Source organism: Convolutriloba macropyga, chromosome 3 (assembly GCF_964194025.1).
Source record: "Convolutriloba macropyga chromosome 3, txConMacr16.3, whole genome shotgun sequence".
Taxonomy (NCBI): Eukaryota; Metazoa; Xenacoelomorpha; order Acoela; family Convolutidae; genus Convolutriloba; species Convolutriloba macropyga.
Window position 1 is genome coordinate 17,415,044 of NC_134470.1, and position 17,419 is coordinate 17,432,462.

General features: G+C 32.0%; 1 protein-coding gene across 2 annotated transcripts in view; it reads right to left on the minus strand.

The window, feature by feature from the left end:
- LOC142336909 (uncharacterized) overlaps nt 1-13,852 on the minus strand; it is a 126,784-nt gene extending 112,932 nt beyond the window's left edge. Inside the window, exons 1-2 of one of the 2 annotated variants that reach the window (XM_075385888.1) lie at nt 13,653-13,852; nt 7,272-7,573 (exon numbers count right to left, since the gene is read on the minus strand). In XM_075385888.1, coding sequence (XP_075242003.1) covers nt 7,272-7,573; nt 13,653-13,687 — 337 coding nt within the window. In that variant the 5' untranslated portion in view covers nt 13,688-13,852. Of the gene's footprint in view, nt 1-7,271; nt 7,574-13,652 lie in introns of those variants that run through there. The other variant, XM_075385887.1, reaches the window with a different exon arrangement.
- Nucleotides 13,853-17,419: the final 3,567 nt, after the last annotated feature.

Below are 17,419 nucleotides of genomic sequence, written 5' to 3' on the forward strand. Positions count from 1 at the left end.
ATCCGAAGACACTGTCAGGTGCTGGCACTACTTAGGACCAAATGATAAGCTGGAGTTTTGTTTCTATATATATCTGTTTAATGTCTAATATAATATAGATTAAGATAACATATCAAGAATTTTGGTAAGGGTTTAAGAGAAAAACAATTCCAACCTAAAAATTATTTAATGGAACAATTCTAGCCCTACAAATCATTTTTTTAAGTTTTGATACGATTGAATGTCAATCAATTTTATTTGAAACGGCCTAGTATATTGCAGACGAGTTGAACTATTTTTAAGCATCCAGTTTAATTACAAAAAATTAACTGAACAATTTTATAGTTTCAGAACGAACTTCTCATAATCTAAAGGCAATTGTCCCGATAACATTGTATTGACGGAAATTCTGATTACTGATAATTAATATTCAGATAACTTTCCGTAAGATTGTGCAAATTTTGCTAAATTTTTTCAGATCTTAAACAAAAGTTTGCTTTTGATAAGTAAGAGTTTTATCGTACTGAATAACTAGATGTCAAAAACAAATCTTGTAAGGCATGTTTGATATTCTTAGATGATGAAGATTCTACAATCGTTTGAGAATGGTTCTGAATGTCCCATAAATGAAAAACGCTGGCTTGATTTAACTTTGTCTCATCGTCTTAGCGTCGAAACATACATCATTTTTTAACCCCTTTGTAGCCCTAATCATACATTATTTTAGCCCCCACACTCGAAGACTGACACTCCTGAATCCACAACCTATGTACCCTCAGCCAGTACTCCCCGGCCTCCAAACCACTAATGCTTGCCCGATTTTTAACGGTCCATCTATGTGATTCTACTCCCCATTACTTCATTGCACCCCTTATCTTACATCATTTTACTCCCCTAATATTACCACCCTAAATTGCATTTTTTCGGGGTTATTTTTTTGGTCGTGGTAAAATGTTGCATCTTATAAATCCTCCCATTACCCCCTTACCCCCCTTACCACCTTTATCTTACATCGTTTGAACCTCCCAGCCTCCTAAGCTTACCCCCACCCCCTAAAATTATCCCCCCCCCAACCTTAAATTTCTTTTGGTGGTAATCTTTGGGGGTGAAATCTAAAAATACCCCCTACCCCCGAGTCTTACATCCTTTTACCTTTCCTTGAGAATTACCCCCAAATATTACATCAGTGGGGGAGGGGGTAATCAGGGGGGGTGATCAGTGAGGGGGGCATTTTTGACGCGGGCTTCTTGATCATTCATATCAATGAACAACGTCAGGTTTATGATCAAAATTAACCAAATCAATGTATTGGGCCGGTAAGTTTCAATTTTTTTTTCATTTCTAAATCGGGGATCATTGTTTTCACATATCGTTTGGTAAGACTTCCGAGATCTCAATGCCTCCTGTATTTGATTTCGCTTGCCTTTTTAGTCCTATGAGGTGTTAGATATTGCCATTATATCTGCAAAATCTTGGTGTGAGATTGAGAAAATTGTTTTATTTTTTTGGTTTACCATTTGGGATAAAAATGGGAAAACTGACACCGCAAAATTCGATTTAAAGTGCACTTTACTTTACAGCTAATCATTTTTATCAGCAGCGTTTATTTAAACGTATGTACATTGATGGTGATTGACAGCATAAAAAGTCAATTTTTGCTACGCCTGTACTGAATCGAAGGCACAGCTAATCCCAAGGTACTGTCATTTGCTACCACCATCGGAAATCAAATGACTGGCTGGAATTTTTCTTCTGTGTGATCTGATAAGTTTATGTTAACATATAGGTTAATTTAACATATCAAGACTTTTGGAAAGGGGTTGCGTGATATACAATTCCGCCCTATAAATACTTAAAATGAAAAATTTTGGCCCTGCAAATCATTTTTTATAGTCTGACAAGATGGAATGTGAAAAATGTCCAATTAAAAGTTGAAAGCGTACATAAGCTCGATAAAAAAATAAATTTTGATCAAATTTCGATTTCTACTATATGATTCCTAACAAGGCTTTTAGCTGGTTTTTTCAAAGACGAATTGTTCTAGTTTTAAGCATCCAGGTTATTTACAAAACGTTAACAGAACAAACTTATAGTTTTTGACAAATTTCTCATAAAGTAAAAACAATTTTCCGATAATATTTTGTTTGCTAGGCCACTCTTTAATAAGTTTACAAAAATTCTGGTTAATGATAAATATTCATCAGATCCCAATAGATCCGGCAACTTCTGCTACACTTCTTATCAGATCTTAAACTATAACATTTTGTGAGCAGTTAAGTAGAAGTTTTATCGTTACGAATGATTAGATTTCACAAAAAAATTCTTGTAAGGCATCTTAAAAGATCATAAACAATGCGAATTTTACAATCGTTCCAAAAAGGTTCAAAAGTGTTGAAAATCCCTTAGATGAAAAACGGTTGCGTGATTTAATTATTTCTCATCGTTTTTTAATCGGAAATTCGTTCAACTTTGGTAGCGTTTTCAATGTTATTCAGTGTTTAAACGTTTCATTGTTTAAAAAAACTGACAATTTATAAATAAAGAGTTATACAAAAATCCAAGTTTCATCAAACGACAATTCATGCCCGTTTCTTAGTTCATTAGGCAACCATAAAAATAATTTTCAATAAATTTTGCTTTTTGCGGAAACGATTGACAGCCAGTTTTTTCAGTTTTTCTTAATTATTTCTCATGGAATTTGAAAAGGATTTACTTATATCTTATGAAAAGGCTTAGTTTTTGCAACTAAACTTCACGGATGAGCACAAACCATTTCCACGATTTTCAGCTTTTATTTGGCCTAGAATTTTATTGCCCATTTTTTTTTGAATTTCAGCAAAATTCAAGTAGTCAATTGTTTTGTTAACCAATGATATGGGTTTTTTTTGAAAATTGCTTGTCTTCTTAATCCATAAATTGTATCGACAGAAACATTTCTGAAATTAATTACCAATTTCAATTTTCTTCATTTCGCTCTAATTGACGTACTCTTAGATACGCGGGAATAAACTACTAATAGCGTACAAAAAAGTGACTTTTGGGGCGGAAATTTGTTGTGAAGTATTGTCACTGTTTATCACTCTTGCTCCAAATAGACACATTTTGGAACCCGGTTACGGATATATCCAATTCTGAAGCAAATTTTAACTAAATTTGAGTACTCCAGCTAGTTTTCATACATGCTTATAATACAACTCTAATCTCAAAAACATGGTTCGTGGAAAGTAATAGCACGCTTGATTAAAGTTACTCCAAGAAATGTGACATTTGCCATGTAGTATTTTTGGTCTGATGGTAGAAATTGATGAGCGTAACTCAACCAATCACTTTAAAAAACTATAATTTTTCTGGTAACTTTTCCTAGTTAGTTTTTCCTGAATGTTGACTTCAGAGATGGCCTTGATAGTAGATAATTATGTAAAAGCCCAAACTACCGGATTTTTTTCCTAAATTTCTTGATCTGTCTTTAATCGCAGCAATTTTGTAAACTTTTTTACACTCATCAATTGTGCTGTTCTTCTTTCCGAAATTGATCTATTTTTGGCCAACTGTCCTTAACTTCAACTTTCGTTATGGTACAGTGATTTGAAAATCTTTATGCATATAAAAATTTTAAGCTTTTGCTGTCAGCTATGCGTCAATTCTTGACCCTATCAGCTCCGGGCCCAGCTATGATCGACCTTTTCGCTGTCAGCTATGAAAGGACCTATTTGGAAAATTGGTCTGCACAAACAATGGCGGTATGATTTTGTCCCTCAACAAAAGTTACTTTCTTTTTTCAAACCCGGTCCGAGGATATTAACTAAACTTTATAAGATCAGCAGTAACTAGCGTTGACAAGTCGGAAAATTCACCGCAATTCTCTTACACAATTTAGCTTTGAATGCGGTGAATTTACGTCTTTAGATTCAACGCATTCAACGCAAATTTATGCAAGAAACATGCGGTGAATTTTCCGACTTTTCGACGATAGTTACAGCTTATCTTAAATAATTTTGCTTTGAATTTAGCTTAGATCATACATAAATTTGAGTGGAATTTGGCATTGATTTTACATTATTGACTTACTTCTTTCTTCTCGCATCTTCTACCACAGTGCCACAGAACCTCATTTCGCTTACGAAGTGCACTCTTTATAAATGGGACTGTTAACTCAACTTTCATATAATTTCAGCGTTTCTAAGCGTAGATCATGCATAATTTTGAGTTGAATTTAGCGTTGATCATACATAAATTAGCGTTCAATTCAGCGTAGATCTTGATTTGTGTTCAATGTTTGCATGTTTGCTCTACTTTTCTCTCCTTTCAACTCTTTCCAGTTTCTCTTTCATGGAACCAATTTTTGACTTCATCATCCAACTACCCCCTCCCATTAACCCCCTCCCCCCCCAAGCGTACTCACCCCACCACGGTCCCTCCCTCACGTAAACCCCCTCCATGACCCCACCCCCCCAAAAAAAAGAACGTACCCCCCCCCACGTAACCCCCCACCCCACGAACCACCCGCAAAATAATAAAGATCTACGCTAAAATGAACGCATAATAATTAAGATTAACACTAATTTCAACGCAAAATATGGAAGATTGGGGGTGAACGCGTTGAATTAATGTAAGCTCTACGCTAAATTCAACGCAACAAATGAAAGATTGGCGTTCAATGCCGTGAAATTTTGTATGATCTACGCTAAATTCAACGCAAAATATGTAAAATTCACGCTAAATTCAACGCAGTATGTTTAGGATCTAGTGTAAATTCAACGTAAATTTTGTGAAGTTGGCGTTGAATGCATTGAAATTATGTAAGATCTACGCTCAAGCGTTCATCTTACATAAATTCAACGCATTCAGCTCCAATCTTACACAATTTTGCCTTTTTAGCGTTGACACCTCGAACCGGGATTTAATGCCATCTCTCAAAAGCAGAGAAAATGTTGAATACTCATATTTTTTTGGGCAATCAAAGACTGCCGTCGGCTATTTTAGTTTTTACTTTGGTATTCATGAATGAAATAAAATGTATGTTCTGCCATTTTGCCTTTATTTTCCACTTCCATGATTTGAAATGCAACGGGATTTGACTAAATTGAATATAAAATGATGACTGAAGCGTAGGTTTATCTGGGTTACACAAACTAGTTTTTGAACGCTTTTGTTCAGACCCCCACCTTAGTGGAGGGAGATAGACCGATGGATCATTTTTTAGCTTCGTGTATAGTTATATCATAGAACATGCTGTAAGTGGTTTTGATAGAAAACCAACAGCGCACAACATATGAGACCTTTTACTTTTTTCGGTCAGTTTTTTTCTCACAAAATACTGTTGAACAATTCTACGGGAGGGTTTTGGAAATTTTTTTGATAGAAAAGATCGAATTTGATTGCTTGCAGTTCTTGAAAACGCGGAACAAAATTAGCTCACATCAAAATTTAACAGAAAAAAAATGATTTTGTGCCCTTCACTGAGAGGATACTCTCAGTGAAGGGCACAAAATCATTTATTTTCTGACCATTTTTTTATTTAAATAATTTTATTTTAGCAACACTAATTGTTTTCTTAGTCAATTTGTCTTAATGAACTTTTTTTCATGATACAAAGCTTTAAAAAATGTACAGTTAGATTGCTCTCAAAATCTCCGTTTTTTGTTTTCTTGAAAAAATTTTCTAGAAAATATATGATAAAACCAATTGCGTTCTGTCTAAATTGTTCCGCTAGAAAAAATTGGAAAAAAAACTGAAGACGGTTTCTATACAGTACAAACCGTTGAAAGTTCGAACAGTAAAATATTTCACTGGACATTGTAAAAACAGTTTTATCTTAAGTTTTTTGAGTAAACTTTTGAAAATTTTTGGCCCCAGATTCAAGTTTTTTGTTATTGCTGTTGGGAGAAAAGGCCTCTGTTTTTGTTCCTTTTAGCGTTTATTTCACCAGCCTGTATTTACATTTTTTCAATTACATTTTATATATATATATATATATATATATATATATAAACCTTTATATATATATATATATATATATATATATATATATATATATATATATATATATATATATATATATATATATATATATATATGTTCTGCCACATGAAATTTTCATTTCTCAATGGGAAATTATAGTAAACTTGCTTTTTGTCAAAATAAAAAGAGGATGAGGCAATGATTATAAGAATAAATTTCTTAACACGGAGTGTTAATTTTGCGTACAAATTTTTGTTGATAAAACCTGAAATGCCCTGGGAATGAAATTTTGCAGGCAATTTTTAATTTAACAGACCGAAAACTGATTGCATCAAATTGCCTTAAAAAATTTTGTAGGCATTCAACGTTGATACTTCTGGTTGTTTTAAAAGACATTTTAATTTTTATCAATAGCAATTTTTTAATACCGTTGCGCAGAAAAGGGGCTGTGCTTTTGATACTTCAAAGAGAGACCTCGAAATTTAACGAGGTTCAATAATAAATGTTATCTTATTTGAGTGAACATGAAAACCTCTTATGCTATGTGTTGCATTGGTTCCCAATAACATTTATTTTCTTGATACAATTAGTTGGTTCTGTTGAGAGTGCATAGCCAAAACTATCAAATTCTGTACCCAAATTTTGTTGTGCTCATAAGTCCTATTGGTTCTAATATCTGATTTTTATTCAGGCATGTAATCATTAAGTTTAGAGTTTCAAATTGCGAAGTCTTTTTTCTTTTTGCCTCAAACTTATTGCGTGTTAGCTGCATTTGGTTTAAAAAAAGAAGTTTGATGGATGAAAAAAGAAAAGATACTGTGTGATAGAAACTACATTCTCTTCATGTTTGCATTGATAGTCGAACATACTCTTTCCAGTCTAACACTCAATATGTTAAAAAAGGGGCACACTGCTATTTGGATATGGTTACTGAGTAACTGCCGCAAATTCTCCGCTTTTTTGCTGTTTTTTTTTATTAATATGTTTTCCTTCTTTATGCTGTTAGCGTATATTTCTACACACAAAGATTTACTAGATTCAACTATTCAAAATTCGGAAGCTTTCAAAGTAGCAAATCCGTCATTTCTTTTACACTAATAGTCGCGTCTTGAGTGTCAATTGTGTAAGATTTTTAGCCCAAACTATTAACGAAATTAACAGTTAAAGTGTAGCTTAAATTAAAAAAATTTGATATCTGTCAAACATCGGTAACCTGGAGTTTTCGATTGATTCTATTGATAGACTCAATCAGCTGCTTTAACATAAAAACTCGACTTATTTTGTTAAATATTTGAATAGTATTGAAACGCAAATTATGTATTTCGTTGTACCTGATTTGATGGATAAGTTGCCATCTCCTCTCTGACTTTCCAACTTTTTCGCTTTTTCCTCTAGATCCTCTAACAGAATGCAGTATTCTTCCAAATCGTCAGTGTCAAGGTCATACGACCTTCCCGCATCTTCATCCGCTGACTTTTTGGCCTTGAGGCTACATTCGATGTCATTGATAGTTTCATCAACTTCTTTCTGGAACCCGTTACCTTGGAGGGTATCGTGTTGTTGGACAGACATGAAAAGTTCTTCAAACTTCCGATACTTTTGACCACGGACAGGCAAGAGATCTTCGGATAACCTAGAAAACACGACCCGGATCATCCATCATACAACTTTCCTGGATTTCAAACAAGATCATATCATTTTTGGTAATAATACAAGGTTATGACCTTGTATTATTACAAAGTATCATATGATCATAAGATTTGCATGAATTCCTGGTTGTCATAATTCGCTTTTCATAATTTCCTGGTTGTCATAATTTTTTCAAACAAAAAATTTGTAAGCCAAAAAGTTGCATAATCCTCATTTTTGGAGAAATTTGTAAAAGTTTCTTGGAAATCATACGAGGTACTGGTGACACAAACTCCCCCCGTATTTTGTAGTCAGAGGGTATTTAAATTAAGTAAATAACATGTGCAGTTGGCTGTATTACACTTTAGGTGCGCTAAACCGATATCTCTGATTTGTATACCTACTTAAAACATGATTTTCATGTTTTAGGCAAAAAAATTCCGGCATGTTTCTTATGAATGGACATTTACATGCATAACCTGGCGTCATCGAACTCAAAAAATTTAGTCCTATACATAGACAGACTCTTTTCTTTATCACCCAACTTTGCAATAAATGTTTGTTTCCGAGTTTTTTTGGTGAATTTGATTTGATTTGATTTAAATTCAGATGGTAGACGATACAGAGTACTTTATACGGAGTATTAATTTTAATCAATTTAAAACCTTGGATACCATACGAGTGAAACGACTCTACAAGAGTGCCCAGAGAAAAAAAACGTGGAATACCTAATAAAACATATCGAAAACATCTTTATTATCCAAATAATATGCCCTAAGTTTAGTTCGAATCAAAAAAATTTCTTTTTTAGCAATTTGTTTGGGTAATAGACTTTCTTTAGCAAAGTAGTTGAACATTTTTATTATTGAAAATCTCAAGGATTTCTTCTGAGTCTGTGTTTTGACTTTTGGCAAAGGGATGAGTGACTTAATGGACGCCCGCGTGTTTGGCCTGTTACTGTCAACATCAAGAAAATTCAAAGAAGAAACTTTTGCAATCTGATCCAGGGTCTCCTTTACAAGAGCTTCAAAATATAAATCAAAAACTGACAGCATGTTGTAACGCTTGAAAAGATAGCATACATGGTCTCCTCTCTTCTTGAAAAAGATAGTTTTTAAAATGCGTTTTTGTAGACAAAAAATAGAACTGAGTTTTGTTTTTCTTGCCGAACCGTAAGCTAAAATTCCATACGATATCATTGGTTTGGCATAACTATTATACATTTGTAATAGAAAAGTTTTCGAGAAAAAGTTTCTTCCTCGGAACAGCATTCCGTTGAATTTTGCTAATTTCTTTCCAACTTGTTCAATGTGTAGATCAAAATTTAGATGCTTATCAATTAACACTCCTAGTTATTTGAATGAAACTACTTCTTCAAGCACTTCTCCTAATAGCAGATTTTTTGATTTTTGTACGTTCCGGCCGAAACGCACACTTTTTCATTTCTTTCTGTTAATGGCAAGTTTGTTTCTTGAAAACCAATTTTCAATCTTTTTCAGGTCATTATTGAGGTTTTCCTCAATTTCCAATTTTTGCTTGATGTTAAAATTGTTGTGTCGTCTGCAAAAATTGCCACTTTTGAACTATTTTGAACAATTTGAGGCAGATCATTGGTAAACAAAAGAAAAAGCAACGGGCCCAAAATTGATCCTTGTGTAACACCTACATTAATTTCCATTTTTTTCGATTCTTTTGATCCGTGTACTACAAATTGTTTTCTATCTGACAGGAATGAAGCAATGAGTGTATTAATGTTTCCTAATAATATTAATAAGTATTAATAATTCATAACAGAGAGTTAATATCTAACCTTAGTCTGTAACTTTGCTCTATGAAAAAATTAACAGCTTTAAGAAGACCAGTTGGAAAAACGAGGGCTGCAATTGTTTGGCTTTTGGCCTTCAATTTAGCCAAGGACTATAATCTATATTTATTCTAAGAAATGCATCGAACATAACAATTTCAAAGCAAAAATAGGTCTATCCAATAGATACTTTCTATCTCTGGTTCCATACCATAACCTATTCAAACCTAATCTAGGAGTCTGGTTTCAGTTCCACAGAATACATTACATTATGAAAAACTACACATAATGAGTAACTACCGTAATAGCCAGCTAAAGTCGAGGACACATTTTATGCCTTCAAGATCAAGCCGATATCGAGGATAACATCGGTCGAGGATTTCATTTTTCGGATATCATATAAGAGACCGACCAAGTATAGCACCATCTAAAAAAATAACATTTCTCGGATGATCCTGCTACGGTTTTATTATGCGATAGTCGGCATGATTTCTAATATTTAACAATAAGCGATAATCTGAATAGGGCAGCCATAGCTTGTTTTGCTGCTTTGTCCCATGTAGGATGGCATATAGGAAACATTTTGATTTTTATGTAATACCTGATATAAACAATAATGATCCCGATATGCTTACTTAATATGCCCAAAAGCATAAATCGACAGCAATATGAATGCTTTTCAAGCTATTATCAGAAATGCTGTGAGGTATTGGTCTTGGTTAATACAAGTTAGAAACTAATAGGCTCCTGGGTATGGCATGGATGTAACCAGATATATAAGAAAGTGGTACCCACTTTAAGGATTTTTGAACCTTTATCACAATTGGCAATAATTATGCCATTCGTACATTTTTCTCGGCAGGCCTCAATGTTGACTCAAAGCGCTATTTGAATGCAAAATAATGTCGAGCATGTCTGTTAACAATCGAGGATGGTCACTTCATAAGTTGGTCTTTATTCTGGATTTGGTTATTTAAAATGATTTTGCATTCATAATCCTAGCAACTTGCCTATACTCAGTAATTCAATCCTAATCTTGAGGTAAAATTTGTGATAAAAGCCATAAATTCCAGATGTAGACTGATCTACGCCGGTCAATGCTCGACCTTTTCACTGTTTGTTTCATTTTAACACGCTCTTTTTGTTCCAACATTATTTTTTTTAAATTGGGAGAATATATATGCGAAGCCGGTTTTTTTCTTTGGTCTAATTTTCACCATTTACTTACGCATCTTAGCGTAAAACAGAAAACATCATTTTGTTGCCCTTAAAAATAGGAGAACGAAAAAAGGAAAAGGGGGTTTTGAATCATTATAAGAATTAAAAATTTCTGATGAAACGGTTAATAAATTATAGTAATGTATAGGCTGTAACAATAATTTTTGTTTTCAGATAGCGTTCTAAACTTTTCAATAATCCGAACTTTTTGAGGTTTATCTGCTATTTCGCAAATTTTAAAACTATTTCACATTTTTTTGGCCATTCAGTTGTTCTATCACTTCCATTGGAATCTGAAACGAAGCTTTTTGCTCAAAGTATTTTGTAGTTACCACAAGATTACAGTTTCTGTGGTTTTAAACAGTAGGAAAACTTGAAGCAAAAACGATTAATTTTCAAAGGGCTTGTCCATTGATGTGTCTGTAAATGGATTGTTTCAATTGCATAGAAAAAAAACTAATGTTACGAGGTGTACCTTAATCAGAAAAATAATTGATTTTTTTTCTAATTTTTTTATTCAGGTGGATTTTTACAAGATTTTTCAAATTTTGAGTCAATTTGGCCTGCAGTTTTTTTTCAAGTTTGTTGTCACTTTAGTATGTGCCACGTCATTGAAATACTTTTTGGTTTAAATAAGTCACAACTTTTACGTCTGGTTTCTATTTAATCAAGCAAAATGTTTCTGCTGAAAAGAATTTTAAACAAATCACTCAATGAATTTTGAAAAACAGAGATTACGGCAGTATCAAAGTAGCAAAATCAAAAGAAATGAGTTAAACTGATAAAGTATGGCCATTAAGTCCTGGTGCATTAAAATCCCAAGTTTCATTTGAACAATTGCCAGTTTTCATTAGACAAAACTAAAAAATTTTTACCCTAGAAATCAATTCAAATGAAATTTTAGAAATTAACTGAAACTGCAAACCGAATAAAAACAATTTTGGATACTTGGAAAAATTTCCGTCAATTTCTTTCTATTAGTCATTCTATTTCTTTTGCAGTTCGGATGTGTGTTAGGGAATCAACGACTACTATTTCCTGATAATATGTTGGATATGTTACATTTTTCTTTAAAAACAAAAAATGAAATTTCTTCAGATCTTTTTAGAATATTAATTACTCTACTCAAAAACATTTTTTAAAGTATATTTTCACAGGCTCCGTCTCCTAATTGCAGTTTTATTGTTTTTCGAAAAAAGTTGATAGTTCAACTTGTTTATGATATAACCAAAATAACAAAATATAATAACCGAAATTTAGAACGCTTAAAAGCAATACGCTATAAATTTATAAATGAAAAAAGGAGAATTTTTAAGTTCCTTCTTTTTTTTTCCTTAGAACTCTTAATCGTTACTTGGAAAAAAAGTACTACATGGTTGCTTTCTGCAAACTTATGTGAAAAAAACTGGATTGGTGACATTAGTTGAAAATTATTAACAATATTAACAAAATTATTAAAATATTTTCAATAAAAAGAGTTATCAAACAAAATTTTATGAAATAATAACTTTTCAGTTTCTCCGGGCACTAGTCTTAGGTGAAATCCCGTATTTTTCTGAATCTTGAAATAGTTGAAAAATCATAGGTGTGCCAATTCTCGAAATGCTCACAAAATGAGCGGAGAAACAAAAACACTATCTTTTTTGAGAAAAAAAACCAAAACAGTCCTTTTTTTCCGTTTTCTGTTGGTTAAACCTGATGCTTAAAAAAAATTCCATTAAGCTCTCAACTGCATTAAAATTGACAACTAAATTCACTTAGTTGAAGTTTTGAAACAGTCACTTGTAGTTTTTGCTTTGAGCAAGAAACAAATATCTCAAACCAGGAAATTTTTTAGAACAAAAAGAAAATCTAATACTTCTTGTAAATATGTGTTATAACAGGCTATAACATATTACCGTGCTTCTTAGTTTTAAAGACGTTTAATTTGACATTAAAATTTGCCCATTTTTTCCCGCAAGCGTCATTCACAAAGATAACAAGAGAAAATAACTACTTGGGAATAGAACAAATAAAGAACAATTTTCTTTTGCATTAGAGACCTAAATTTTGTTTGATGCATGCGATTTCCAGTCGGAAAACCATAATAATTAACAGATCAATTACATTGATATCCATCCTAATGCTATTTCGCTAGCAGTTCGTCTGCTTTTTCCCTAGGACTTCAATCTTTTTATTTCAAGTATTGAAAATAATTATTAATCGAAATTTTGGAACAACATTAGAAAAAATAAGTTGAAAAGAATGAAGAATTTTCGTTTTCCAACAGATCCGTTCTTCTCATCGGATGATTTGTTTAATTTTGTACTTATAGTATCACCATTTGATCCAAATGTCATTGAAACATGAAGTCATCACAGCAGAACTCACCAGCTTGAGTTAATTGATTTACAAAACCGTCTAAAATTTAAGAAGAAAACTACCTTTTCGATATGTAACTCGAACTTTGGGAAAAAATCTTTTTTGGTTCGCTTTAAATTTTAAAATTCACATCTTTGCGAACATAGCACACATGAATTAAATATATTAACAGAAATAAAAATTAACAACTTCATCAAAAGAAAAGTTCATATAATATTATACTTAATATAAAATTTTCAATTGGTGCTCTTTTTGAACTAAAAAGAATCTGTGTTTGAACCAAAAGAAATTGTTCATTGCAAAATTTTCTTCATTGCATTTTTTTCTTGTGTCATACTTTCTAACATCAGTCAGAAGGATGCGAAAATGCTGCATATCACATTGCATTGATGCCGATTGAGAAGCAGACGAATTTTGTTCATCTCACGGTTTTAGGCTTCAAAATTTCTGACAACCACGCTAAAGGGATTCAACAGGAACAAAATATAGAAACTCAAAACCTATTGAAGGGAAGTTGAGAATTAAGTGTGCTTCTTTTAGTGGACATTTCTCAGTTTATACTGCTCAGAGAACCATCTTCATGCAAAGATGCCAAATTTTTACTTAAATTCTCTGACATCACTCACTGCGAGCGACACTTCTGGATTCATCAAACTGTATACATAATTAAAGTTTAGAATTGAATATATGATTTCCATACCTGCGATGACCAGTCAAGCCAGCAGATGCTGGCATTTTCTTAACAAGTAAGTGTAAATATAAATTGATTTCTTGCTGTTGTGATGACAGCAGATGTATTTTGCCTCAGCACATTATTTTTTCATTAATTTGATCTGATAACTAGCAGCATTATAACTTCAGAGATAAGAATAACAGAAAGCCAGTTCTTCAGCGAACGAATTTTTTTGTGGTACTCTAGTACATATCTATTTATTTTAAGAAATTTAATCATAAGAAAGCGCTTTGGCTTATGGACAAATTACAGTCGCAAGTCATAAATTTTAATAATTGTTACGCGTTGTCTGTGAAAATAAATTCGAGTGCCGCGATTATTTTGAGTTTGTGCAGTAAAGTAACTTGGTCGTTTTTCGTAACAGTAGATGTTTTCTCAAAAGGCTGTGGTTCAAAAAGTTCTTTTATTAAGCAGAACAGCCCAACTGAACATAATATACATAAATGATATGTTTAAATTAAAAACTTTGCATCGAAGTTTATAATCGATAGAAAAAAATAGATTTTAAAGTCTCATGACTAAAAGAATTATCTATGTATATAATCTTTTCAAATGGTTCATTCTAAGACAGGAAGCAGGATTAGCTGATCTTATCTTGTGTTCTATTTATTTGTTATCCATATGATGAGCTCAAAGTCTATCAAGAGTAACACACTGCTTTCCTCAAACAAACTAACGTCCCGGTCCAAGGTGACACAGCTAAAAAGCGCAAAACTGTGTAAAACTGGCGTGAAATGCGCTGAAGTTATCTAAGGTCTACGCTTGAGGCGCTGAAAAGAATATATTGTCGTTTCTAAGAGTATATATCTCATAATTTTACGTTTCTAAGCATAGACCTCACATATTTTTCCAATAAGTTGGTCACTTCATAAGTTGGTCTTTATTCTGGATTTGGTTATTTAAAATGATTTTGCATTCATAATCCTAGCAACTTGCCTATACTCAGTAATTCAATCCTAATCTTGAGGTAAAATTTGTGATAAAAGCCATAAATTCCAGATGTAGACTGATCTACGCCGGTCAATGCTCGACCTTTTCACTGTTTGTTTCATTTTAACACGCTCTTTTTGTTCCAACATTATTTTTTTTTAAATTGGGAGAATATATATGCGAAGCCGGTTTTTTTCTTTGGTCTAATTTTCACCATTTACTTACGCATCTTAGCGTAAAATAGAAAACATCATTTTGTTGCCCTTAAAAATAGGAGAACGAAAAAAGGAAAAGGGGGTTTTGAATCATTATAAGAATTAAAAATTTCTGATGAAACGGTTAATAAATTATAGTAATGTATAGGCTGTAACAATAATTTTTGTTTTCAGATAGCGTTCTAAACTTTTCAATAATCCGAACTTTTTGAGGTTTATCTGCTATTTCGCAAATTTTAAAACTATTTCACATTTTTTTGGCCATTCAGTTGTTCTATCACTTCCATTGGAATCTGAAACGAAGCTTTTTGCTCAAAGTATTTTGTAGTTACCACAAGATTACAGTTTCTGTGGTTTTAAACAGTAGGAAAACTTGAAGCAAAAACGATTAATTTTCAAAGGGCTTGTCCATTGATGTGTCTGTAAATGGATTGTTTCAATTGCATAGAAAAAAAACTAATGTTACGAGGTGTACCTTAATCAGAAAAATAATTGATTTTTTTTCTAATTTTTTTATTCAGGTGGATTTTTACAAGATTTTTCAAATTTTGAGTCAATTTGGCCTGCAGTTTTTTTTCAAGTTTGTTGTCACTTTAGTATGTGCCACGTCATTGAAATACTTTTTGGTTTAAATAAGTCACAACTTTTACGTCTGGTTTCTATTTAATCAAGCAAAATGTTTCTGCTGAAAAGAATTTTAAACAAATCACTCAATGAATTTTGAAAAACAGAGATTACGGCAGTATCAAAGTAGCAAAATCAAAAGAAATGAGTTAAACTGATAAAGTATGGCCATTAAGTCCTGGTGCATTAAAATCCCAAGTTTCATTTGAACAATTGCCAGTTTTCATTAGACAAAACTAAAAAATTTTTACCCTAGAAATCAATTCAAATGAAATTTTAGAAATTAACTGAAACTGCAAACCGAATAAAAACAATTTTGGATACTTGGAAAAATTTCCGTCAATTTCTTTCTATTAGTCATTCTATTTCTTTTGCAGTTCGGATGTGTGTTAGGGAATCAACGACTACTATTTCCTGATAATATGTTGGATATGTTACATTTTTCTTTAAAAACAAAAAATGAAATTTCTTCAGATTTTTTTAGAATACTAATTACTCTACTCAAAAACATTTTTTAAAGTATATTTTCACAGGCTCCGTCTCCTAATTGCAGTTTTATTGTTTTTCGAAAAAAGTTGATAGTTCAACTTGTTTATGATATAACCAAAATAACAAAATATAATAACCGAAATTTAGAACGCTTAAAAGCAATACGCTATAAATTTATAAATGAAAAAAGGAGAATTTTTAAGTTCCTTCTTTTTTTTTCCTTAGAACTCTTAATCGTTACTTGGAAAAAAAGTACTACATGGTTGCTTTCTGCAAACTTATGTGAAAAAAACTGGATTGGTGACATTAGTTGAAAATTATTAACAATATTAACAAAAATTATTAAAATATTTTCAATAAAAAGAGTTATCAAACAAAATTTTATGAAATAATAACTTTTCAGTTTCTCCGGGCACTAGTCTTAGGTGAAATCCCGTATTTTTCTGAATCTTGAAATAGTTGAAAAATCATAGGTGTGCCAATTCTCGAAATGCTCACAAAATGAGCGGAGAAACAAAAACACTATCTTTTTTGAGAAAAAAAACCAAAACAGTCCTTTTTTTCCGTTTTCTGTTGGTTAAACCTGATGCTTAAAAAAAATTCCATTAAGCTCTCAACTGCATTAAAATTGACAACTAAATTCACTTAGTTGAAGTTTTGAAACAGTCACTTGTAGTTTTTGCTTTGAGCAAGAAACAAATATCTCAAACCAGGAAATTTTTTAGAACAAAAAGAAAATCTAATACTTCTTGTAAATATGTGTTATAACAGGCTATAACATATTACCGTGCTTCTTAGTTTTAAAGACGTTTAATTTGACATTAAAATTTGCCCATTTTTTCCCGCAAGCGTCATTCACAAAGATAACAAGAGAAAATAACTACTTGGGAATAGAACAAATAAAGAACAATTTTCTTTTGCATTAGAGACCTAAATTTTGTTTGATGCATGCGATTTCCAGTCGGAAAACCATAATAATTAACAGATCAATTACATTGATATCCATCCTAATGCTATTTCGCTAGCAGTTCGTCTGCTTTTTCCCTAGGACTTCAATCTTTTTATTTCAAGTATTGAAAATAATTATTAATCGAAATTTTGGAACAACATTAGAAAAAATAAGTTGAAAAGAATGAAGAATTTTCGTTTTCCAACAGATCCGTTCTTCTCATCGGATGATTTGTTTAATTTTGTACTTATAGTATCACCATTTGATCCAAATGTCATTGAAACATGAAGTCATCACAGCAGAACTCACCAGCTTGAGTTAATTGATTTACAAAACCGTCTAAAATTTAAGAAGAAAACTACCTTTTCGATATGTAACTCGAACTTTGGGAAAAAATCTTTTTTGGTTCGCTTTAAATTTTAAAATTCACATCTTTGCGAACATAGCACACATGAATTAAATATATTAACAGAAATAAAAATTAACAACTTCATCAAAAGAAAAGTTCATATAATATTATACTTAAT